The 26,756-nt window shown below is 38.3% G+C and overlaps 1 protein-coding gene across 3 annotated transcripts in view; it reads left to right on the forward strand.

The window, feature by feature from the left end:
- The window catches only part of ccdc141 (coiled-coil domain containing 141), a 55,361-nt gene that overhangs the window by 20,770 nt on the left and 7,835 nt on the right, over window positions 1-26,756 (forward strand). For 2 of the 3 annotated variants that reach the window (XM_053495812.1, XM_053495811.1), the window contains exons 8-24: window positions 825-997; window positions 1,942-2,083; window positions 4,667-4,786; window positions 6,544-6,735; window positions 6,855-7,034; window positions 7,197-7,376; window positions 7,492-7,617; window positions 8,651-8,839; window positions 9,596-9,757; window positions 10,249-10,389; window positions 19,275-19,415; window positions 20,749-20,940; window positions 23,544-23,727; window positions 23,926-24,038; window positions 24,455-24,514; window positions 24,599-25,090; window positions 25,324-26,123. In XM_053495812.1, coding sequence (XP_053351787.1) covers window positions 825-997; window positions 1,942-2,083; window positions 4,667-4,786; window positions 6,544-6,735; window positions 6,855-7,034; window positions 7,197-7,376; window positions 7,492-7,617; window positions 8,651-8,839; window positions 9,596-9,757; window positions 10,249-10,389; window positions 19,275-19,415; window positions 20,749-20,940; window positions 23,544-23,727; window positions 23,926-24,038; window positions 24,455-24,514; window positions 24,599-25,090; window positions 25,324-26,123 — 3,587 coding nt within the window. The remainder of the gene's footprint in view (window positions 1-824; window positions 998-1,941; window positions 2,084-4,666; window positions 4,787-6,543; window positions 6,736-6,854; window positions 7,035-7,196; window positions 7,377-7,491; window positions 7,618-8,650; window positions 8,840-9,595; window positions 9,758-10,248; window positions 10,390-19,274; window positions 19,416-20,748; window positions 20,941-23,543; window positions 23,728-23,925; window positions 24,039-24,454; window positions 24,515-24,598; window positions 25,091-25,323; window positions 26,124-26,756) is intronic. The other variant, XM_053495813.1, reaches the window with a different exon arrangement.

Here is a 26,756-nt window from a genome sequence, read left to right on the forward strand (position 1 = left end):
AGCTGGAGTCGTTTTAAGACGAAACTTAATCTTCATCCAATTTGCTTTTTCAATTTCTAATCTGTGATTCACTCTCCGATTACCGAACAGGGAGTGTATTTGTCTGACGAAGAAAAAAAGTACAACTTACTGTAGCTTAAACAAGGCGTAAGATACTCAACTTTACAACATTGTATTTCTTTGTATTAATAAGTTAGAGATGAGAGCTCTGATATACAGAAACATGTACGTGGGCTTCAACCAGAAATAATAATATTCCTGATTATATTAAAGCTGATCAGAATATTGTTTAGCTTTAAGCTTTTAACTATTTCTAAAAACCCGTTACGCACCAACGACCGGTACTTCAGCTAGTTATACAAAATTTTATGGCTTAATAAAAATCCACTGTACACTTGTGTACCCTGTATATTTTCGTGAACTGGTTTTGTACCAGCACACGTTTATTTCTGACAATGGGGGTCTAGGGGGATTTTACTCGCTTTTGGAGTCAGCTCCCAGTGGACAGTTGAGGAACTGCACATTTTGCCTCTTCCGCATTGACATCATTTTTCAGACAATTTGAAAGAAAAAAAAAAAGTCACCCTTCATTTCATTGTTTTTTTTTCTTCCATTATAAAATATACACAAGATCAGGCATAACTTAAGAAAATTACCACTTAAAAGAGCATTAGCAGTATTTCTTCTGAATAATACTTCTGTAGGTCCTTTGATACAGCACACTGACGCACTGATTTATTGATTTATTTTTTTTCCATCAGTCACTACACAGTATATTGAAGTACAAAGCCTGTTCCATATTCACTCCCCTTTGTGGTTGTCAGGCATTTGTAATCCTGGGAACTATTGAGAGCGCCATAAAAGGTTTGAAGACTCAGACTGTGCAGTTGCCGGAGCTGGCTAAGAAGCATGAAGAGCTGCATCGGAATATCAAAGATGCGGCTGCCGAACCTCTCCAACGAGGACAGCTTATACTTCAGAAGCTTAGTCCACAAAGGTAAGACATTAAAGAGCTAACGCTTGAACAATTTAAAGCATTTACAGTATCTGCTTTTAGAAAAAAACAAGCCACCCTTCTTCATTCATATTTTTTACTGATTTTAACAATCAGTTTCCACCACATGAAGTGATTTGCACTGTCGACTTGCACCTCCAGGGTCCGTGTTCGATTCCCGGCCAGGATCGATTCCCGTCTCTGTATGCATGGAGTTTGCATGTTCTCCCCGTGCTTGGTGGGTTTCCTCCGGATACTCCGGTTTCCTCCCACAGTCCAAAGACCTGCAAATTGAACTAATTGGCGTTCCCAAATTGCCCATTGTGTGTGAATAATTGTGTAAGTGTGTGTGCCCTGCAATGCATTGGAACACAGTTTAGGGTGTACCCTACCTTGTGCCCTAAGCCTCCTGGGATAGGCTCCAGGCCCCCCACGACTCTGAATACAGGATAAAGTGAGTTATGGGTGAATGAGTGAGTTTCCACCACAATGATTCTTTTAGTGGATGGAAGGTATAGACACCTCACAGCTACACACTCCCCGTCTCTGTGTGGGATCTCCAATTTTCTTTTCCCCATTCCAGAAACATGCCAGTAGGTGCACTGGCTGTACTAAAATTCCACACGTTGTGAATGTGTGCACGTATTGTCTTGCGTTATATATGTATTTCACCAGGGGTGTATTCTCCGGAACCACCACAGCTCTGATCAAATTAAACATATAAATGTAACATTTCATCTGTTTAAAGATAAATTAATTACTTCCTTTAGTTCTCTGAAACTGGATGAATGAAGTAATGGCTAAAAAGCATATAAATGAGCTTCTCTTCACTTAGCATCCTTCATTAGAACGAAGCAGCCTAGATGGTATAGATGTCATAAATTTGTACTTTGTCTGTGTATTGCTTGATTTTCCTCTAATCCTCAGCATGTATGCTTTTATGGCAGTGCCCAAGTCGGAGGTGTGCAGAGGATGCTGGGATATATCAGAGATCGGGTCAATGGGCTGAGCCAGCAGTGTCACGCCTATAGAGAACTTGCAGGGAGGAAACAACAGCTGCTGACATCCTTTGAAGACTTGGAGGAGAAGGTACGGAGAAAAAAAAATTGTTCTTTAATCAGCAAAACTTTCCTGAATAATATTGGTGTGTATATACTGTAGGTGTATATAAGTTTACATCTCATGACAATCTGTCATATGATATGTAGTGTGACGTCTAGAATGGACTTTTCATGGTAGCATTACACTTTCCATCTTGCCATCTTTAAAAATGTAATATATGCGGGGTGAGTCAAAACTGGACTTTTGATTATGCAGAATAATAGAACACAGTTGTGAAAGTGAAAACTCTCTTTATTTCTCTATATAATCCCCTGCTGCACTTATCTCAGTGTTCTCAGTCCGCTAGAACCATAAATGGATTGCATCCTTCATTTTTGAAACACTGACTCCTTTAGAAAGGAACTCCTTTAATGGGTTAAACATGTGGAAATGGCTCAGAGCGAGGTCAGGACAGTATGGGTTATGTAGCAATTATTTTAAGCCGAGCTCCTGTAATGTACAAGTGGTGTTCATGAATGATTGTTACCTAGTGATTTTCAAGGATCAGGAGTTCCACTTGTCTAACGTTCCCGAAAACAACTGCAGTAGGTTCTAAGCCATCTTGGCCAGGATTCACTGATTTATGGCCTTCTTTTTGCACAATTCAGCCAACGATGGCACAATTCAGATGTTTTGCTGCAACAAAGAGTCTCATCACTGTATTGTATTTGAAGTCTTCTGTAAATGTCAATTGGTTTAAGTTCAGTCACAAGAAATTTCATCATAAGTCCTAGGTTGTTTTAAATGCCCACTGAATTTCTTACAAAAATTGTACTAGGTGGTTACATGTTACTGAGTAAGAAATTGGCTAGCCAAATTTCCTTTAAAGTTTGTTTTCATACTAGCCGTGAGTGGCAAAAAAAATGCCAGCTCATGATTGTAACTGCTGTGCAATGGACAGCTTTTAAGCCTTCTTGTTAAATCAAGTGACAATAAAAGATCTCAATTCTGTTGTGATAACTTGGTAAAATAAAGTAATTGTAATAAGTACTATTCTGCTTCCTTTCACTAATACTAGTAAAATTAAAAGTACAGTGGAACCTTGTATTGCGAGCATAATTCCTTCCAGAAGCGGCTCGTATTCCAAAACACTCGTAAATCAAAACCGAATTTTTCCATAAGAATGAATGGAAACTCTAATTATTCATTCCACAGCCCAAAACAATAAATACATAAAATAATAAATATTAAGTAAAAATAAAACAAATCGGAGAGAAAAAGTATGTGTGTCTTTGTGTGTTGTAAAGGCTAGTAAGTAGGAGGGGTCTGTGTGTGTGTGTGTTTGTGGCACGGTATTCAATGAAAATGGATTTTTAACCTCTCCAAAGAGACTTTCTTTTGCTTTAAATGCGTGCTGTACACACACGCATACAAACACAAAATAAAATATGTTTTACACACACACATGGTCACAGTGTTATAGTAAACAGTACACGTGTGGACGGATGTTGATTATATCAGTAAGACACATGCACTAAGACCCAGCACTGGAGACGATTACCCACAATTCCGCAGTGCAAGAGAGAGAAAAAACGTTGGCTCAGTTGTGATGACGTGACGCTCGGCGTCAAAACAAGAAGCGCATACGTGCTACATGATACTGAACTGCTGAACTGCCTCCCACCCTACACACTGTATAAATGCAGATCATTTACTGCTTTTTGTTTCACCCAAATGAGGATGGGTTCCCTGTTGAGTCTGGTTCCTCTCAAGGTTTCTTCCTCTTACCATCTCAGGGAGTTTTTCCTTGCCACTGTCGCCCTCGGCTTGCTCACCAGGGACAAACTGACCATTTTGATTCATACAAATTCACATTTCATACAAACCTAAATAATTCTTTTGACTATGTAAAGCTGCTTTGCGGCAATGAAAATTGCTAAAAGCGCTATACAAATAAAATTGAATTGAATTGAATTGAATACTCGGTACTCATAAACCAAGACTTGCTCGTTTTCCAAGTCAAAATTTATTAAAAATCTTCTGCAAATCATGTTACTCACAATCAGAGGTTTCACTGTACAAGTACATTACAGACAACATTTAAACTAAGGTGTTACTATATGTATTGAAAATGAAAGTTGCTCAAAGTGTTGATACTGCTGTGCTAAAGTGGCTTAGGTAATTTAGATTTTATAGAGAATACAGTACTTGTCATTTATATATTGAAAATTGAAAAGCACACAGACTGAATAATTCAACTGACCAGGCTGCTTGGTTTTTTGATTCATGAATGGGAGCTGGAGGGAATGGATCTTTGCCAAGGGCTGCACAGTTTACTCTAATTTGTTCCAAGTCATTTTGCCCCAGGCCTTTCCTTTCTAAACAAAAACAATTTGTTTTTCCTCTGCTTTTCTGAGCTGGAACTAAAAAAAAAAACACAATAAAAAATATGGCTAAAATGTTTTGTTCCATTTCAGATGGTAATTCTTTTGGCTGTCAGTAAATTTGGCAAAGCCAATACCTGACACAATTACTATATTCTGAATATTAGAAAATGAGATGAATAAAGCAGAACTACATTTTCAAACACACTGGTGTTTTTTTTTTTTTTTAACATGCTTTTCTCTCCAGATCTCCAGCTGGATTAAGAGCAGTAATGCTGTCTTATCGAGCAATACAGAGCTTGGTTCCTCACTCTCTGAGGCTAAGGAACTGCTCAACAAACACCTGGAATTATCCACACAAACACAGGTGAGCTTAATTTTACATTAATATGAACACATGTGAGGTGAGACTAACACCATACAAAAACTGTCCTCCAGCAGTCCATTGCAAAGAAGTTTTAATTGTTTACAAATGGTAAAATGGTTTTGGGAGTGGCTATTGTTATTGATGTTGGTGCCAGTGTAGAATGTTGTAGCACTATCTATGTTGACATCATGCTATCCATGTGTCCATTGGACAATAAACCCACGTGTTTTCCTGAAGGCTGCCTTTAGCTCTTTGTAGACATCTTGAGATGGTATGGACCATTGATTGATTAACATGACAATGATCATCTAGTAATGGTGATGCTGAGTTAGAATTGCATTTATGCTCCTTAATTTAGTTGTCTGGAGGGTATATATTCCCAGGTAACGCCAAGGACACATTTAACTCTCAAGGATCTGTAGTGGGATCAAAGAGTCTGGTGTGGCAACAATAGAATACAATAGAGCCATATTTCAGCATTTCAGCCATACAACCTCATTGGTAGCTATACTTTCGATTAAACAGATGCGCCCAAAATTCTTTACCCACTTCAACAGTTATGTTAGCCCTTTTTTTAAAAACTTGAAATGAATTGTGACAGCAATGTGTAGTATCACGTTTCTAGTCTCTAAAGATGCCAGTCGTACCATGATTTTTTGTGCATATATTTTTCATGTTGAAGGGTGTAATCATTTTTGCACCCCTCTGTATTTATTGATTAGGTATTTTTTTTTATCCATAGCAAATTAGAATGAAATCAACATACAGTGCAAAATACCAAAAGTTAGGGGTCTCACTTTTAGGACTCTTAAAGGAATTTCCTTTGTATCTCTATGTATGAACCCTTTTACCACTAAACAACCAATGTTCATTTCTTCAACTGTTTTTCTCAAGAATTTGTAAGCACCATCTTCCAAAATCTAGCATATGCCACTAGATGAGCTGCAAATGCAGATATTATCGGCAGGTGGTATGCAACAAGGTAACAGACTGGTGGCCTGTCTGATGTGTTGGTTAGTCCTGGAAATAAGGCAGGTAGTGGACCTCTTTCTCTTGGAATATCACCAGAGAGGGACTTTTTGGAAAAGGAGTATTGTTGCTGCAAGCTTTATAGGGTAAATATCATCGGGCCCAACATACATCCCTGCTTTACCATTAAGTTCACTGAGAACGTTTTAAAATCAGGATAAACACCAAACTCCTCATTAAGGCTGATATGACTGCAGAATATCAGTGTTGGAAGAGCAGTGATGTGCCATGACCTGTAATGTGAAGAACAGAGCGCACCAGCTTACTTTCCCATATTTAGTACATACTGTAAACACATATCGTACATACTGTATGTGCAAACAGATACACTATTTATTCTTTTAATAAAATTCCTTTATTGCCTTTTATACTGAACTGTATGAAGCATAGTATGTTCTCAAGAACGTATCTCAATGCTGGGCAAAATAATATTCGAAGGATAGCCAAGCAGCACATAATTTAAAAGAAAAGTGCAGAAGCCAGGAAAACATTACATGAGCTATTCTTCAAAAATTCTGAAGAATCAGAATCTAATAGTTTAGGAATGCAATCAGAAAGGCGGAGGGAGGCAACCGATTAAATATTATATAATATAAACTTTAAGCTTTCTTAACTTTCCGTAGAAAGACATTTATTGCACTCATGAGTTTGACTTTTTTACATTTTCTGGTATTTTTCTTAACCCTTAAATTATCAGATAGAAGCTTAAATGTGTTATTGTCTTGCAGCATGCTGTGGCAGAGTCAGATGCCGCTGAGGGAATGATTAATGAATTGAGGACGCTGGAGTCCCCTGAAGCGGTGGAGCTCTCCAACCGGGCCGCTGTACTGAGAGAGCAGCTGAAGACACTACAGAGGAAAATCTGTACACACCTGGAGAGCCTCAGGAGCTATGTTAGCTTCTTATTATCTGCCAAGGAGGTACTCACTCTTGAGAATATTTGCTGGATTCTTAATTCAGTTTTAATTTATCCTGCAACACTGTTCATTATTATTATAATTTTTTTTTATGTTGTCATGGTTTTAATATCCTCACCCAGGTTGAAGATCAGGTTAAGATGTTGTTGGATTGCTATAAGAAAAGACCAGAGACGGAGGAGGAGAATGAGGAAACGGGGACTCCCATGAAGGAAGACATGGATGCAAGATGGCAGTTGTTTTTACAGAAATTCCTCTCCATGCAGGATCAGGGGAACAACTTTATCAACTCTTCTACTATGGTTAGTTACGCTGAATGGATTACACTATATTATTGTCACAGCTACAAATTACTGTATACATTTAAATTGAAAAGACTGACAAGCAGAATAAATACACATATCTGGTCTTTTGCGTCTACTGATGTCTTAGCATTCTTTGTTCCTTGCTTTTCCTTGTTACAGGTGAGCGAGACGCTGAGTCTGAACGTCAAAGCGGCCGTTAACGCTGTGGAAAAGACGACAGACAATCTGAGCAGGAAGAAAGCCGAGCTCACAGATCTGTGGTCGTCCTGGCAGCTCCATTACACTCAACTCAAGTCTGTGAAGAAGCAGTGGAAAAAATTTAAGGATCAACTTAAGAAGGTAGCATGGAAAAAAAGAGTACCTGGAGTTGTTTCCAGTAAACCATGAACGACCGGTGGAAATGTTTTTGGCTCGAGAAGGTACAATACTAATCGGAGCTGTGATTTTCTCACAGGTTGTGCATGAACTGAAGTCTATGGAGGGAATTCTTACTCCAGCATCGAAACTTGACCTGGGCAGTGATCTTCAGAGTGTGTCTAAGCTGCAAAAGAGCTTCAGCTCCACCAAGCAACAGTTTCTTGTATGTGCAGTGTTTGAAATCTTTACACATCTCACAGCATGATTCGAGTCAGGCCACAGTGAATAGAGTCAATGATTCGTTATGCCTTTTTTCAAATAAAAAGATTTATTCAGTATGATTAGTTGCTTTAAGAAAAACAAACAATTAAACAAACAAACAAAAAAATCCTGAAGACCGGTTCCCCTCCTCCTGATTATCAAATATCAGAAAGCATCCTGCTGATCAGTGCTGTGTGTGGTATGACAGGTTATATTATATTATATTATATTATATTATATTATATTATATTATATTATATTATATTATATTATATTATATTATATTATATTATAAAGGCAGCACGGTGGTGTAGTGGTTAGCACTGTAGCTTTGCACCTCCAGGGTCTGGGTTCGATTCCCGTCTCTGTGTGCATGGAGTTTGCATGTTCTCCCCGTGCTTGGTGGGTTTCCTCTGGGTTCTCCGGTTTTCTCCGACAGTCCAAAGACATGCAGATAAGCATGTGATTGGCATTCCAAAATTGTCCGTAGTGTGTTAGTGTGTGTATGTGTGTGTGACTTGTGATGGATTGGCACCCTGTCTCATACCCTAAGTCTCCTAGGATAGGCTCCCTCAAGCCCCCTCATGACAAAGGATAAAGCGGTATAGACGGTGAGTGAGTGAGTGATAACATAATTTAGCATAACATATTAAAGGCAGCACAGTGGCTTAGTAGTTAGCACCGTCCCCTTGCATCCCCACGGTCTATTTTTAAAAAAGGAAATAAAAACATTTGCACATATTAAAAAGTCACAGACATCAACTCAGACACAGTGCCATCTGATGGGTTTTTGGACACCACCATTAAAATATGGACTGATGGGCAGTGTTTACTTACCAAACGTTATATAATCAATAATATAAATACTGTTGTAAAAAGTTGTCATCATTTTTACCAACAATATTTAACATTTTTTAATTCTTTATCACAACAGATTCAATGCTAAATTTATGTTCTTTACTTACGTATTATGTCTCGCTTAAATTTTCTCCTAGCAACTTAACGCCGAAGTGGAGTTCCTGGTTAAGACGTCGGAGTTGCTGTCGCTGAAAGGAATCTCGATGAAAGAGAAAAACGAGAGGGTCAGCGAGCTTCTCCTGGTGCACCAGCGTGTGAGGGATAAGATCCGCGAGTATGAGACAGTTCTCAGCATGGCCGTCAAATTCCATCAAGTTTATCAAGAGGTAATGTCACGGTTCATTGATCTTCCACAATTTTCCATTAGTGTCAGTTAACAGCGGCGCTAAACAGAATATAGCCTACTTATCTTACGAGCATTAAGAGCATTACAAAAGACAGAAGAAGAAAACGATCCAGTGTCTTTCAGGGGCTCAAACAGGTTTATTGATTTCGGGGGAAATGTTTGGGGAAGGAAAAAACTCCATTGCATTCGACATGACTGAGAGCTGATAAATCAATTATAAATGGTGTATTTGTTTTTTAAAGTCTGCTTCAATTCAATACCAAATACAAGTGCTTTTTATGAAGGTGCTTTAGGAACATAAGCTATTCTTAAGATACAGGTAGGTTTTCTGAATACTGATTTTTCCTGCTGTGCACAAAAAGACAAGTAAGTTTAAGTTTGTTTTCCAGATCACCAAGTCAACATCTAATGTAATACAATTAGTATTTCTAATCAAATATTTACTGTTTAACCTCAAGCCATAAAATTAATCTGCAACCCTCGTCTATTCATCCTACTGAGTGCACTTCTGAAAATGTAACGATCTTTAAAATTGTAGTCAACAGAAGATCTGCCAAAATCAATCTCAGTTCTTAGATTAATTAATCTTCAGTATTTGACTTATATGTTAAATTATATATACAATTAAACATCAAATGGGCTTTTAGAAGTGAGAAAGCCCTTCCTGTTTTAAATCAGTAGTGGTGAGTGTTTTAGTGTGATCACAATCATAAAACCAGATTTTTCGGATCCCCAGCTGGACATCTTATTAAAGGCTGAGCCTGTGAATGGATCGAGTGATCCGAATCAAGCCAGGATCCAGCTCAGCCAGCACCAGGATCGACAAAACCACGTCCGGCACCTTTACAAGCTGGCCATCTCGCTGGCAGCTGATATCACCAGCACTATCCAGCAACCGGTGAGATGTGATCTGGAACTTCTTTAAGGACGGAATTTGATTAATCGAACTAGAAATCAGTAGTTTGATTGATGTGGTTGGTTTTTTATAGGAGAGCTGATGTCATGATCACCATTTGGTGAGAAACAGGAAGTGAGAAATTTTTTTTTTAGCCAAAATAAGTCCTGTGTAGAGTCTGCTATACCATGTAATACATCCACGATACACACCATATTTATTTATTCCATTGACTCTTATGTCTTGTTATCTCTGTCTCTACACTGACTTATTTCTATTGCACTTTTTTGTTTATTATATTTTCATCAAAAATGTTAATTTTTCCAAAAATAAAAATTAAATAGGAATATACCAGTCATTATTAGTAGTGATGCAGCAATTTATCAGCAGTACATCAGTATCTCCTTGTTAACTGGCCCTGGCCGTCAGCAAATAGTTTATTCCTTTTCCTGTTTAGCCAGAATGCAGTCTTAATGTTGTCTCTCTGGCTTCAGCCAACGTTGGTGTTCTCAGTTCAGGAGAAGATGGAACGCCTGCGTCAGAGCAGCGTGATCTGGGCCGCTCAGGCCAGCCAGTGTGAGGAGAACCTGATGAGCAACATGCACTACTGCGTGTTTAAAGAGGAGATCAGTGAGGTAAGGACATCCACATGTACCTGTATATAATCCTGTCATTCCTCATATTGCGCAACACCTACTCAAATACTCAAGTCAGTCACTGGTTTTAAACCTAGAACTGGTTTTCTGATTGGGTTGTAGATATTTCTAAAACGCTAGCTTGCCATTAACACATAACTGTTGTGGCTCAGCCTTATATTTGCTCCTGCAGACAGACATGTTTGGTAAAAATAGGTTTGAGGTAAAAAAAGAAAAAAAGAGCAAGTGGATCCTATGAACCTCGTTTATCATCAGGTATCATCTGGTACGGCAAAAACAACAAAAAATGCAAAAATCTTCCATATATTAAAATGTACTTATTTTTCTTTTTTAATATTATAATGTTAGAACTTTAGATATTAGATGTATGTTAGGGTCAGGGGAAGCTCAGTGGTTAAGGCATTGGACTATACAGTAGTTCGGAAGGTCCCAGGTTCAAATCCCACAACCACCAAGTTGTCCCTGTTGGGTCCTTAATCCTTAACTGCTCAGATGTATAATGAGATTAAAACAAAAAGTAAGTCGCTCTGGACAAGGGCGTCTGCTAAATGCCTGGATGTAGATATTTTTTATGCATTTCTATAGTTCTGTTGGCCGATTATTTTCTTATCTTTAAGTTTTCTTCTCTTCTATTTTTCCAACTTCGTTCTATGAAAAAAAAAGCCTACAATAAAAATTTTCTAAAAGTAAAAATTTCTAGAAATAGGTTTTAGTAATTTTACATTTGCCTTTAGGCGGCATGGTGGCTTAGTGGTTAGCACTGTCGCCTTGCGACTCCAGGGCCCAGGTTTGATTCCCGCATCAGGTCTGTGTGCATGGAGTCCAAAGACATGCAGATTAGGCTAACTGGTGTCCCCAAATTAACAATAGTGTGTAAATGAGCATGTAAGTGTGTGTGTGTGTGCGCACCCTGTAATAGATTGGTACCCCGCCTCATGCCCTAAGTCTCCTGGAATAGGCTCCAGCACCCCTGTGACCCTGTATACAGGATAAAGCGTTGTGGACGATGAGACGACGATGATTTATCTTTAGTAAATATATAATACCTAATACTAGACATTTGATCATATTTTTGGTATTTCCATCAATTGACCATATTTTTAATCTTTTAACATCCTAAAATGTTATCTTGTGATTACATGAAGCCTTGTGTGCTTGAGAATGATCTCCAAATACTCTCAGGTCATAAAACAGTTTTTATAATCATGCTTCATCCTGCCCAAAACAATAGATGTCACTTTGACATGAATCAATAAATTATAAGTGAAATATCTTAGCTCTGGAGCTTCAGGGGTTGGTTGTACTCTCTTACTGCCCCTGAGTTATTTATAGAGTACTTCTGTTTAGTCTGTAGACTGTGAGGCTTTTTCAATCCCAGCTCTGGTGGTGTGATTCTGCCATTTGTCCTTCAACACTCTGGAGAGAAGTGAGGACTTCCTCCTTATCAGTCACTTATCGGTCCTCCAAAAATAACCCAGAACCTGAGGTTATATTAAAAACCTGTTGAAGATATGAACACACATTCACCCTTCTTTCTCTTACTTTGAGCCTCAGATCAGGAAAAAAAAATATTTTAATTAAAACAAAATCTTTTAGTCGCTTATTCCTTTTATAGACTGTGTAGCTCAAGATGTAAAATGGTATGGAATAAAAACTTATTGTATAAATTAAGCTATTTTTTCAGCACCTTGTAGTTTAGGGTATTTTGATTGCCATATATAATTACAATCATATTAAAATCTTACTATCCAAAAAAAGGTCAAAGCATGTAAAATGTCTTTTTATTAAGATTTCTTAAGCCTTTAATGGTAAAAACTGTAATAAAATTTAATATTCTAATAAAAGTAATAATTAAATAATCTTTTACATTCAAATTACATACACAATGTAATTGTAAGTGGCATTTTAATTGGTTGGGAATTAACTGAGTTTACATATATAATTTCTTTGCAATTTTTTGGGATAATGTTTTTTTTTGTTATATCATTCTTAAAATTTTATTCTATTCATACCTTAAGAATGTTAATAAATCTGTTTCATTTTCTTTCTTTCCTTCTTTTTTCTTTTTTAACCATGTATTACCTCATTTTATTCACTTTGAAATGTACAGTTTATTTTAATTAAAAAGCATACTTTTTTATTTGCAACTATTGTTAATATTTATTTTTCACTGAAGCAGTAAAATAATTTATATTTATTTTTTTATTGTATTTATTTTTATTTATTTGTTTGTAATTTAAGTGTAGCGTGGGGACATGCAACTATCAGGAGAAAAGAGTTTTTAAAGAGTTAATTTTAGTAAAATGTACTAATTGATTGTCTAAAGCAATTGGGTTGTAGTAACTTTGATGTTGTTTTTTGTTTATTTGTTTGTTTAACTTTATTTTTGTTTTATTTTGGAGTGGGGGTGTGGCGGTTGCACATTTCTGTAGGATGACCCATACCTCTTCTTCTTCACAGGTCCATTTTTGTCCATATCTTTGCCCCACCCTTAGGAGCTCTAGACTTTCAGAGCTTCAGAATTTCTGATGTCCATGATCGTGTATCCATTTGTAAACACTTGTATTTGTCTCCCTCTTGTGGAGGACATCTAAACTTTCATTAGGTCATTGTTTATGTGCAAAGTTTGGCACAGAGACAAAGATTCTCAGGTTAACCACAGCTCTTAATCTTACTTTGCTTACACCTGATAATCTCCTGCAAGACGTTGATCTGACATGGCAGGAGAGAAATGTCTGCCTTCTTATCCCTGTTATTTGAGATGCATCTTATCTCCTGAGCTCTCTGTGAAGATGAGAAGTGCCAGACGTTACCTTTAGCTCAATTTGATATGTCCTGCTTAACGTTGTTCCTGTCAGATGATTCATGTCTCTGGTAAGACGGAAGACCACCGTTAGGTTAATGCAACAGTTCAAACTGTATAAAATGGGCTCATTTCTTCATATTTTGCTTTTAGAAAGCCAGACTTAATTTTATTTAACTTAATTATTTTATTGTAATCTTGAGGAGAGGTTCTCCAGGCTTCCTGAAGGGCTTTTTTGTCTCTCATGTTCAGTCCAGTCCCTGTACCTGAGCAATTTCAGGGGAGAGTTTTTGTTTGTTAAGCCACACAGTAACCTATGAATTATTTGAGCATAAAAAAACCCATCTAACTTAAGGCATGACTCGGTGAGAAACAGGTGCAGATGATGACAGATAATCAGGATCAGTGATTATTATACTGCTGATGCTGAGTGATTGGAACAGACGAGAGGGGAAATGAGGTTGCTGATGAGTGTTACATAAACAACCACTTTTTAAATTGCATCTTTAGTCTCTGACAGCCTGACGCAGTAAAACATTTGTTTCCATTTCTTAACCTTAACCTTTAGCATTGCTGGTGCTCAAGACAGTACTGTATATTTAATGTTTAAATAATCCTATATTTAAATTTTTTTTTTAATCTGAGACAGCCTTTTTTGTCTTTAAACACACACACATGCACGCACACACACAATAAATGTTTCAGACATCTAATTTTATTTTGTTCATATTTAATTGAGAACATGTAATGCAAAATTTGTAATAATATGTTCGGAGATGAAATAACAGTTTTATCAAATTATATCAAATTTTACCGCTGTAGAAGCTTTTTTTTAAAAAACAAAAAACATTATTTTAGTAAACTTTAACTATTTTCTTGTTTATTATAAGGCCAGTTTAACATTATTGATATAAAATTATAAATAGTAGTCATTCTTTTAAACTACTACATAGATACATGTTATTCTCATTATGTCCAGTAGAAAGCGCTGATGTCCCCCATCTGTATCAAGATTACGTTACATATTAGAGACTTTCTGTTACTCGTGCTCTGGATTAGTAATTATAGATCTGCATCCAGTATTTATGTAGTTAAGATGCTTTAATATTTTATTTCTTAAATGTATAGGGTTCTTTTTAGGAGTTCGGGCTTATTGGTATCTCCTGGAGTGAAATAATCAAAGTTTAAACTTACGCTGCAATTCTTTTGATTCTTTCACTAAATTCAGAGATTGCTCTTTCTATGGTAACTCATTTCCATTTCACCTGGCACATGACTCAACAGAAATTCATTATTTACTGCCATGACAGCATGGTGGTGTGTCGTGTCCGTCATGCTAATGTAGCTGACACACGCTCATAAATATGCATGAGTAAACAAGCTGAAAATCATCAGTGTACCAGTTGCTCCTGTCAGTCAATGCAGATTTTATTCCCCTTCTCTCTCTCTCTCTCTCTCTCTCTCTCTCTCTCCACGCCACAAGTAAACAGACTTATCGTTAACATGGTGCTGTAGTTATAACTGAGCTGTAGAGAAGGGTTCCAATTTTTATACCAGGGAAACAATAACATGCTGCGAATTCATTTATTTTAATACCACAAAACAGATCATTCTTGCAAATATGAGGGATATTTGAATAAAACGGAGCTTTTGATTGTGCAGAATAACGGAACACAGTTATTATCCCAGTGTTTCACCAGTGCTTTAATACCGTCAAGGTAGGAAGTTTTCTCAGTACGCTGGAGCAATGATTAAACCATGATTTGGCAACAGGAAACATGGCAAGCACGTCACACACACAAAAAAATTAGAACATAAAAAAATACTGGAAATGATGAAGACTGTGGCGGTCCTGTAGAGGATATTTTGTAAATAAAGTTGCCCAAAAAAGTTCCTTATAAATGGAAACTTTTAGGACAATTCGTATTTCTTATTTACAACTAAATTCAATTTTATAAAATTTAGCAGACACTCAGATGTAGCACAACATATGGGCTATATAGTCTCTAAAAACACAGGATCTTAAAAAAATTTCATTATACAAATAATAGCCCAAATAATATAAACCAAATAATAAAACTTTCTAATACATTTTTAATTAAGTAAATATATTAACTGTGAAAAAGATTTGGCTAAATATTCCTTGGCTAGTAGTTTTCTATTAAACATTTCTAAAAGTTTAATATTTAGATGAATTAGTTCACAGTGGTTGAGATGGTCAGAAGGTTGTATGTTGAAATCCCTGCCCTGCCAAGCTGCCACTGCTGGGTCTTTGAACAAGGCCTTTAACCCTCAACTGCTCATTTGAATAACTGAGAATAAATGTAAATGGAGTTATGTAGGTGGATAGATACTGTATACAGCCAGGCCAGTAAAGCCAGGCCAATCTTTATGCACCCTAGCAAATCGAAACCTTTCTTCTGGTTCGTCTTACTAACAAGTGGTTTTCTTTTGGCCACACAGTTGTCTAGTCTTAATCCTATGAAAAACCTCCTCATATTGTGTGTGTGGTACAGTATTGCTGTAATGTTCACTATTAAAAATGGTTCTGGTTTCTATTCCAATGCAACTTTACCACACATATTAATAATCCCTGACCACAGTCTTAAATGTTTTTTTTTTTTTTCCCCTGGCCGCATTTCTTCTGTCAAAACAGTTCAGTGTGATTCTTCCAGGTTTTAAATCATGCGTTGGTCAGGTCTGACCCTAATTCTAACATTTTCTTTGTTTAGTGCAGGCCAAACATATGACCTTCCTGAAACACTGAAACTTTTATTCATTCATTTATTTATTTATTTATTTATTTATTTGGCCTGGCAGTGCATGTGTAAATAACATTTCAGCTTTCCAGACTTTCTTGTTGGTCAGCGACTGACATATTAGTAGTTATTCCACTTTGCTATGGGACCAACAGAATGGAAATGTGAAAGGATAATTAGCTTTAATTTCCAGCAAATTTAGTCATACAATCATTAACCTTAAATATGCTTATTTATGGCAATATGCCAATTTTTAACCTTGAGTTTATAATGATATAATGAAAGCTCTGCAAATATGGGTTAAGTTTTATAGGAAATATTAATTTATTTTAAAGGTATTACATACAACGTGGTGGGAAGCAGGATTGAGGACAGATGAAAAGCCATGTTTCGGGACATTGGTCTTATCTACGAAGGCTCAAAGTAGCTGCAGGCATTCATTCCACCCTGCTGTTTAATCAGTCCATCTTACTCTCCAATCAAGTGTGCCTCTTATTTTACTACAATAAAAGCCTGCAGTCACATCGGCACTTTGCACGTTAAACTGATACTCAAATGAGTAAATAGTTATTTAAGAGGCATTAAATAGAAAATGGGGCGGATGCATTTCTTGTTTTTAATGCATTTCTTGTAACTTAAACATCTCCTGTTATACTGAACTTCCAGTCTCACGCAGTATCAATCGCTGCTATCCGTTATCACCCAAATGAGGAGGATGGGTTCTCTGTTGAGTCTGGTTCCTCTCAGGGAGTTTTTCTTTGCCGTTTTTCCTGTTGCTGTCACCCTCAACTTGATCATCAGGGACAATCTGATCATTTTGATTCATACACATTTACATTTCATACAAGCTTAAATAATTCTTTTGATTGTGTAAAGCTGCTTTGCGACAATGACAATTGTCAAAAGGCCCTATACAAATAAAATTGAATTAAATTACATTGAATATCGGTATTCTAGAGATTCAGTAAAACGTGGCTCTAATTATAATAATAATAATAAAGCAAAAGTGTGTAATTATTATATAATTCCTGTTTGTTTACAGTACCATACAATTAAAATTAACTTATGACTGCTATACAGTATACTGTACTGTTTTATTTTCCTGTGCAGTTTCGTATACCTCATTTACTTTCTTATGCATTATTTATGAATGTTGTTTCTAGAAATAGATTTCCAGACACTTCTGAGACCCCCGTAATCTGACCCTGATTTATAGCCTTGGCCATTTGTTCATCATCATGTACCATTAGAGATGTGTGAGAGAGAGAGCGAGAGAGAGAGCGAGAGAGAGAGCAGCTGCTTCTATAAAGTGAGAAGAGCACAGTTTAAGGAACATGACACTGTTTATGTTCTCGACACAGTCCCCCCCCACCTCTCTCTCTCTCTCTCTCTCTCTCTCGCTCTGCCATTTCTCCTTCTCCTTCCTTTACTTCATATCTTCTATGTTGTCTTATGTCTCTATCCCAATAACCTTCACTCTTTTGACACTTGTCTCTTTCAATTGTCTCCTTTTCTTCACACTCTCATTCCTGTTCATCATGTTGCCCTTTTAGTCTGTCTGTATTATAATTCCATTTTTTTTCTCTCTTGTTTCCTTTTACTTCAATTTTTATTCTTCCCTGTACTCATTTCTTTCTTTTCACTGCATCATACTCACTCTCTTCCTGCACTCCTGTAGTCCCGTTCCCTCTTTCCCCCTATTTCACTTCATTTTGTTGCTCTGTCTTCAGTTCTCTTTTCATCTGTCTAACCTTGTATATATATATATATATATAAAAAAAAAAAATTTATATATATATTTTTTTGCCCTTCTCCCACTTGCTCTTTAGGAAGAATTTTGGCTAAAATATTTTACATTAGCACAACTATGATGCAGTCGTAGGTACAAGGTCGCAGCCCGAGTGTTGAAGATATCACAGATGTGCTGATATTCAGTACAACTGCATGACCTCAAGTGTGATATTACTTTTATACTCATGTTAATTGTTGCCCTATAACTTCACACCTCCTACAGTAGTATGTTGTTTCTTAGATTAAGAGTCAGTTTTCAAAAACAAGCAGGAGTCTCACCAGGTTTCACTTTCAATCAGTCCATCTTACTCTCCAACCACGTGTGCCTTTTATTTTGTTAAAATGAAAGCCTGCATCCATACTGGCACTTTGTGCATAGACCCTGATATGACAATGTATGGATGCCTAATGTATGTCCTGTTTTTATTTTTTTCATTGATCAGCCATAACATTAAATTGCAAAACACTAAGCCCAATATAATGTCGGTTCCCCTTCTGGCAACAGGCACAGCTCTGACCCCTAAGGGCATGACCCCACATGACCTGTGGAGGTGAGATGTGGTGCCCAGCACCGGGACGTTAGTGGCACGCCCTGTGGGTGCTGTGGGTTGAGGGGTGAGGCCGCCATGGATCACTGACACGCCATGGATGCTCGGTCATAGTGAGATCTGGAGAGTTGGATCGGCAACCTTGAACTTTTTGCCCGATAAGCCGCACGCACAGCGTGCTGTGCTACACCGAGTGTTCTGATACCTTTCTATCAGAGCTCCTACTGTGTAGCCTTCAGAGGAACTGGGGACTAACCAAGACTACTTCAAAGTTTTCATCAGAACAGCAGACTCAGTCTCTGTCTTCTCACTTTGTCTACTTTTTATACAATTATTGTAATTATAATTTACAACATGGAAAACAATAAGCAGTACAGGAAACTAAAAACTCAACGATGATGATGATGATGATGGTAGCACTGGATTGTTTCATGCAGTTTTATGAGCATGTACATTTTCTTATAAAAGTACCACATTTCTTGTTAAGTAACTGACTCCAGTTGTTAAGGAAATGAAATTCACTGAGGTGTCCATCATTCACTCCTCCCTCTGAGGACTGTAAATGATCGACTCCCCTTTAGGTTGGGAAGCTCCACTAAGGCATCTCTGCTGCGCTGCAGCTGTCCTTGGATGACACATGAGACTCGACACCATTGCTACCATAAACAAAAATGGCTCTGCACTATAAATTCCCCCAGCACAAGCTCTGAAATAATCTCCTCTGACAGTACACATCCCCCACCTCCTTACTGGCCTTTTGTTCTGCCAGGGGGACGAGTTTTCCCATGTGTTACCCCATGCTCACACACACAAATAAAAAAAAACCCTTAATCACAGTGGCTACTGAGATGTTATCTTTGGGATTTCGTTGTTATGCCCGAGTGCTTCAAGCCAAATGTCTTTATCATTCATGCCAAGTTTCTTTTTCTTGTTTGTTTGATTCCCTTCCCTGTTTTATTGCAGCTCAGAGAGTCCTTTAAAGACATCAAGAAGAAATTCAACAATTTGAAATTTAATTACTTGAAGAAAAACGAGAAGATGAGAAACATGAAGGCTGTAAAAAATCAGATACAACAAATCGACATCTATTTAGAAAAGCTGCAGGTAAGGACAGTAAGCACACTTTAATAAGCACTTAATTGCCATATCAGAAAAGATTGATTGGAGTAATAATTTGGCCAAGATGAGACACACATTTTCCCCTCTTACATCAAATACAGATGGTTTTACCGTGGCTTATAAGTAGGATAAATCTATGACTACCAGTTTAGCACTGTGCAACTGTAAGCCTGGCAGCACGGTGGCGTAGTGGTGGGTACTGTTGCTTTGCACCTCCAGGGTCTGGGTTTGATCCCCATCCTGGGGTCTATGTGCATGGGGTTTGCATGTCCTCATGTGCTTTGGTGAAGACATGCAAATTAGGGCTAATTGGCTTTTCCATATTGCTCATACAGTATGTGCGTGTAAATGTTGAACGGAGGTCCCACTAAATAATATACAAGGATCACCTTTGTGGTCACCACATTGGTGGTCAGTAATCACCACTGGCCTTGACAGCCCATAGTCGGACTACAGACGTTCCTAGATGGATGGATGGAACTGTAAGCTGAAAGGCTGATTTCTGCTTAAGTCTACGTTATCTGGAATAGCCTCATACCCGATGACCTCCACAGAAATGTAACAAGACTTTTTGGCCATGCAGATCCTGCAGATACAGGAGCAGTAGCGAGAGAGTCATGTAATGTCTGCTACTGATGAACGGATCGCAGTTGGTAAAAAGAATAAGAAGGGCTAATAATCACGCATGCTCTGGAGAGACGCAAGGTTTCTCGCTGTGAACGGCTCTTGTTTATAAAACCCAGGAAGATTAATAAAACTCAAGCTGCATGGATCTGTGCAGCAGCCCAGCACTGTTCAGAGACAGATTTAAAAAACAAAACAAAAAGATGCTTATTCGAAAGTCCTGCTGCGGTGTGTGTTGGCGTGGAGAGGCCTCAGACATCTCACTGTGCATTTGAGTTTTCTGATATGTCATGTAGAATCAAAGTTATTATTACTTTCAAAACATGTAAATTCTACTGCTTCCGAAATGTGGGCTATTATTATTATTATTATTATTATTATTATTATTATTATTATTATTATCATAAAATTGGATACGTCTAAAGATAACTCTATATTGCACAATCCTGACTTCATGTATATTCATTTACAATCTTTATCTGAGTCTCAGGCTTGGAGAAGAAAGATTTGACTTCAAGATCTAGTATTGTGATGCCATTTTGTCTGTTTTTATAGTTTTGTAGCATATCATGTATATAAGTATATCGTTTCAAGATGCCGAACCCTCTGACAAAGCTGCTTGAACTTCAGACACCAACCTTGTCTTGGTTTGTCTGCTGCATTCAGGTTTTTTTTTTTTTTTTTTCTCTGTCAGACTTTAAAGATGAAGCTGCAGGCCTTTGCGGTATCAAGCAACAGTGAGAAGCATCTAATTGGCAGCAGTTCCAGAGAGCTGGAGGATTCCATTAATGAGCTACAGAGACAGGTGGGAGATTTTGACAGGGCAGTCGAGGACTACAAGCAGAACCTGGAACTCAGCATGAAGCTACAGCAAGCCATGGAAGAGGTGGGGGAAAACCCAGAACACTGCGCAACATTGCTTTCAACACCAGATAATCTATAACTATTATCCAGAGATAACTGTGAAGATGTGTGTGGTAATTATATGTAAACTGAGTCCGGTCGACTTGTGTTCGTTGGTACAAAGTGAATAACAGATCTACTGCCAAATCTTTTCACCAAAATAGCTCTCGCACCATAATCATGACTCCGGAATTGATTTAGAAGAAAACAAGTCAGAAAATTGCTGTTGCCAGTCTATTTTGAGCAATGAAAACAGTTATTAAACAACTTCCAAACACAATTAGACATGCTTAATCTTCACACTTACAGTTTTTTCCCAGATTAAAGTCTGTTTGTAAGGTTTAAATACATTTGGATGTAGTGGTTTGCAGATTAAAGGACTTGCCTCCTACATAAATCCAAGGGGCATTTGGGTCAAACCAGGACTCTCTTTATTTCTCTGCCACACTAATGCACTTATCCCAGTGTCTTTAGTGCTTGGACACCATCAAGGTAGAATGTTTCTCAGTACACTGGAGCCATGAAGGGACTGCCTGCTTCATGTCTGAAACACTGGCCCCCCAGGAACTCCTTTAGGCCTTGTTTACACGGGCGTTAAGTTTTTTGGATAAACAAACTTGCTCTGAACGTCCTAGACGTTTATGTTGCGTTTTGTAATGCCGCTTGATTGACTTCTACACCGGCGTTGGTTTGTCTCTGTCTAACATCAGCCTGCAGCCCAAATTGTAGTTTGTGTGTTAACCTGTGGGGGAAGTGTGTCGGGAACTGGATATGAAAGCCCGTCGCTACCGGGTTCACTTTCTGACTGCACAACATCGGATTAAAGGAAATTTTTTTGTAGTATATGAAATAAAAGTTTTTTAACAATTTTTTAAATTTTTTTTTTTTTTCCGCATTTCCCTATGTATAGCATGTAGGATCATGGGATATATCCGGTCCTCCGAAGCGTAAAATGAACGCGAAGAAAACGCACTAGAAGCGGTTTCCTTGCGTTCGTTGGGTTTTGAACGCCTAGAAAAAGCTGCATGCAATGTTTTTTTAATGCTGTATAAACGCGCAGCCGGACAAACACACGTCACCAAAGCCCATGTGAACACTCTCATTGACTCCTATGTGTAGAAAACCCTCGCCGCTTGATCCACGCTCACTGGACGCTACGAATGCAAGAAAAACGCTCGATTTTAACGCCTGTGTGAACAAGGCCTTAATGTTAATGGCTCAAAAGTGTTGGAGCGAGGTCAGGACTGTATGGTGGATGTGGCAAAAACTCCCAGCCGAGTTCCCGTAATGTGCAAGTGGTGCTGGGTAATGATTGTGTTGTAGAGTCCCCACAGTCTTCTGTCGATTTTCAAGGATCAGGCATTCTACTTAAGGTTTACAGGAACAATGTACATGTACTTAATAATTATGCGATTTTTGGTGTTTCTACAAGCAAAAGCTTTTGCAAATCACTGCAGAAACAGAGCTTACATGAGCAAATATTAAATGTGTACCTTTTAGGGCTAAAGAGAACTACAGTAAGGGCTGTTTTACACAGAATTTGTTTGCTGAGTCCAAATCATAATGTAATTAATCGTAAGGTGTCGATAGATTTTTCGAGATGTTTCAACAATAATAATTCATAGAATTATTTAAATAGAAAAAAACATATTGATTTGGTGAGGTTTTAAGTAAGGAGATATTTATTCAATATTCACAGAAGGAGTCTCCAGTGTTAATTCTGGTTACATTCAGAGGGAGAGCTGTGACTTTTCTTTACTGTGGTTTTATTCTAATATCACACCAACTTGTCGTTGATTATTTTCCTTAAACAAGACGCATGCAAGTATTTAATTTCACGTTTGTACTCAATGAGCACTTTATTAGGAACTGTGCATTAATACCGTATAGGGCTTTCCTTTGCCCGGTTGTTCGAGGCATATATATTTCACATCATGATGGAAACATTGCTTTGAGATTGTAGTCCATGTTGACTTGATTGTATCATGCAACGTTTTTTAGGTGCACATTTATGCAGCCTGAAGTCCTAAAGGTGTTCTATTGAATTCAGCTCTAGTGACTGGGAAGGCCACTAAAATAATAAATGAGTTTTGCTTTGTGACATGGTGCATTATCATGCTGAAAGCAGCCAGTAAAAGAATGTGACCATTTTAGGATGTACAGTGCATGGTCAACAACAGCACCCCAATGGGCTGTGGCATTCAAATGATGATTGATTGATATTAACAAGCCCAAAGTGTGCCAAGAATACAATCCCCACACCAATACACCAACTCCACCACCCTGGATTGTTGACCCAAGACAGGTGTGGGTTCAAGGGTTCATGATGTTGGTGCCAAATTCATTTATTGTCCACTTCTGAATGAACTCCTGAGAGTTTTGTTTCTGAAAATTCCATTTGATCAGCAGTAGTAGTCAAACCAGCCTGGCTGGTACCATCAATCATGTCAATGTATTAATACCTGAAATCACAGTATTCCTAATTAAGTGTTTAGTGAGTGTTTCTTCTACAGTTAAATGCAGTGACATTTTGCATTATAAACTTTTTCTTTGATAAACATGCATGCCCTTGGGTTTGATCTGCAGTATGAGTTTTGGTGTGAGGAGGCGAGCTCCACCATTGTGAGAGTGGGCAAATACTCATCCGAGTGCAAAACGAAGGAAGCCATCAGCTCTCTACATAAGCAGTTTGAGAAGTTCGTCTGGCCCACAATCCCACAGCAGGAGGAACGAATCAGGCAGATCACAGAGCTCGCAGTGCGTCTGCATGGTAAGATGGATTGAACAGCTGTAACTTATAGAAGACCTGATCTTCTGTTTCATGATCAACCCAACTCAACATGTTTTTAACTCAATAAGGTTGTTGGGGTAAAAAGATTTACTAACGTACGACTCACGTGCCACTTTGAGAGCAGGAACGTCATGGGTGGATAACGGTGACTAACAGTGACTGATGTGTTTCATGAAGGTGCTGAGGAAGGGGCGAGGTACATGGAGAAAACTGTTAACAAGCATAATGAAATAGTGGAATCAATAAAGGAGATGTCAAGTGGACTTATCGACCTGGAAGCTAAATTACAGGTTAGTTAAGTTTATAAGCATTTTGTCTATTTGTACATAAACAGTTTGACAGCAAAATTAGATAACCTCAAATTTTGGCTTCTACACAGTTATCCATAACGATATATTTGTTTTGTGAAAAATCACACAACCAGTCATACCAAACATAGAGTAACAGATCCCCCACATACACCATGCGTACAAGTGACACGTGTTGTATGTGTGGAGCTGTTGGTTTTGGTATGCTTTGGTTGTGTCCGCTACACTCTCCTTTCTAATTGAGATATTTAAGCTCTTGTTTAATCTTTTCCAAATTGCATATTTAAACTTCTTGATACATTCTTGTGTTTTTCAACAAGTTGTATGATTGTATCTAGGTGATTTTTTTGGGGGAACACATTGTACTAAGTGTGATTTTTAATAAAATATTTCCTTAGGCCGAGTCTTTAAAGGCACAATCTGCTGAAGAAAACAAAGCCTATGACACCATAGAAACTGTAAGCAGTAATAACAGCATATTACCGAGTAATTATTAAACGTATATATTTTTATAATCTAAATCAGTCATGTGATCTAAACAGCCGGAGGCCAAAGAGACGGGCCACACTCCTGAGATAATGGGACCGGGTGGCACCAAAGACGACCCAGTCACCAAGAACGCAGAAAGCAAGAAGCCACAGCTGTGCAAATCACAAAGTCAGGACAACCTGGGCCGTCCACACCAAGTGCTCTCAGAGACACGCTTCTACACACAGGAGGCTTATTCGAAGAGCACTGCGGAGACCATCAACAGCAAGTCCACAGTGGAGAGGAAGGAGCAAACTCACACCTCTTTCTCTCACACACACAAGTTCAGCATGTCCAGTTCTCCCATAGAGAGAGACAGGAGGATCTGCACGCTCCAGCAGAGCAAGAGACCATCTCAAGACACTCCTCCACCTTCTCAGGGCGAGTGCCACGCAGCATCCAGTGGTTCAGAGAAACAGACCGCTGGTCTCCGAAATCACCATGAGAAATCCCACGGAGTTTGCGACTCGCACACTGCTGGACATGCACTACACACAGAGGCTAAGGTGTGTGTGTGAATTCTTTTTTCTCCTTTTATCTTATACATTATACAGTTTATTTCCAAAAGTATGTGGCCACCATAACATCACACACATATGTTCTTGTAGATCATCTCAAAAGAATCGTTCCCCGCAAAATTATTTAACTGCCAGTTCACTTTTACATGAAGGTTCATTTAAACTGGAAATAGTACAAATAATATTACAGTAACTGACGCGTAACATGTTTGTTTTCAAAGAGTGAAGTGCTGCTTCCAAGAGAAGAGGACCTTTTCTCCAGGGTTGCACCAGACTCTGGTTTACCCTCAGATGGAGATTTCCATCCCGACCACCTGAGTGAAGAGTCACTGTCTAACGATGAGTATGAATGCACCTCACCTGATGACATCTCTCTCCCACCCTTATCTGAAACCCCCGAGTCCAACATGGTCCAGTCTGAGAATGATCTAGATGACATCTACTGTGTGAGCTCCCACAGTCTCCACACAAACTACCACAGCCAGCAGTGTCACTCCAGACATGGCGATCCACTCCATTTCCAGCCAGAGGAACGCTTCCCGTCCCCTACAACAGGCCCAGCTAGCCGATTCAGAGCCGAATCGTCCTCATTTGTCCATAGCCCACTTACTGTTCCAACCCCAACGCTGGTCTCTAGTACCATCTCCAGCATCTTAAAGAGCAGCAAGCCGAAAGGCTTTGCTGAGTGCCAGCAAACCATTTACTCAATGCATGAGAGCCGGTTCGAGAAGCAGGAGTGTGTGCATGAACCTGCCTCACCCCAACACTCTTCTGTTGCTCAGGCTGGTAACACGCATGCTTCCCATAAACCATTAACCTCAGTAAAGGAGCCAGAGCTGTGCAAGCCCACGGGCATCTGTGAGGAAATAAAGCGGTCGAGCAGTGCCAGGGCCACCGGAAACCTAGCAGAAGGGCAGAGCCCTAACTTCTCCAAACATTTGTGTAATGCTGTAGTAATGGAGGGCTCTCCTGTGACCTTGGAAGTGGAAGTCACTGGATTCCCTGAACCTGCTTTAACTTGGTGGGTAGCTTATAACAAATTCAAGCCCTAGAATGTAATTTGCTCTGCCAGTTTTTAGTAAAAATCAGGTATTCTGTAACTCTTTCAGGTTTCTATTTGATAACGAGGATTGAGATCTAAAAAAAAAAAGTTTTTTTTGTGAAATTTCTAGGTACTTCGGGTAGACATTGTTCCCTAGTGGCTGCAGGAGTTGATACAGTCATATGTTTTACAATACTTTTTGTTGGTTTTTACATTGCATGCGAGTTGTTGATATTGACAAGAATGTAAACTGAACTGAATGTTTTGTCATTACTACTACACATTAGGCCAAGTTCCATTTTGGAACCAGTGCTAACATTTTATTTACTTGTATTAGCAGTTTTCCATTGCTTTAACTCTTCTTCTTTGTATTTTATTTTATTTGAGCTCTAACATTGCATCTTTTCTTGCTTTGAGTCCCGATTTTTTTCACTCTACTGTATCTTTTAATGCCATTTTTAACGCACTCTTGTCAACTTCTACTCATGACCTGTTGCTGACACTTGCAATAAAGTGGAGATAAAGGTGGGCCTTTAATTATTAAATTAAGTACAACAGTGTGTACAAGTCTTAGGCATGTATAAAGTCTATAAGTAGTAAAAACTAAATTAA

Source organism: Clarias gariepinus, chromosome 5 (assembly GCF_024256425.1).
Source record: "Clarias gariepinus isolate MV-2021 ecotype Netherlands chromosome 5, CGAR_prim_01v2, whole genome shotgun sequence".
Lineage (NCBI taxonomy): Eukaryota > Metazoa > Chordata > Actinopteri > Siluriformes > Clariidae > Clarias > Clarias gariepinus.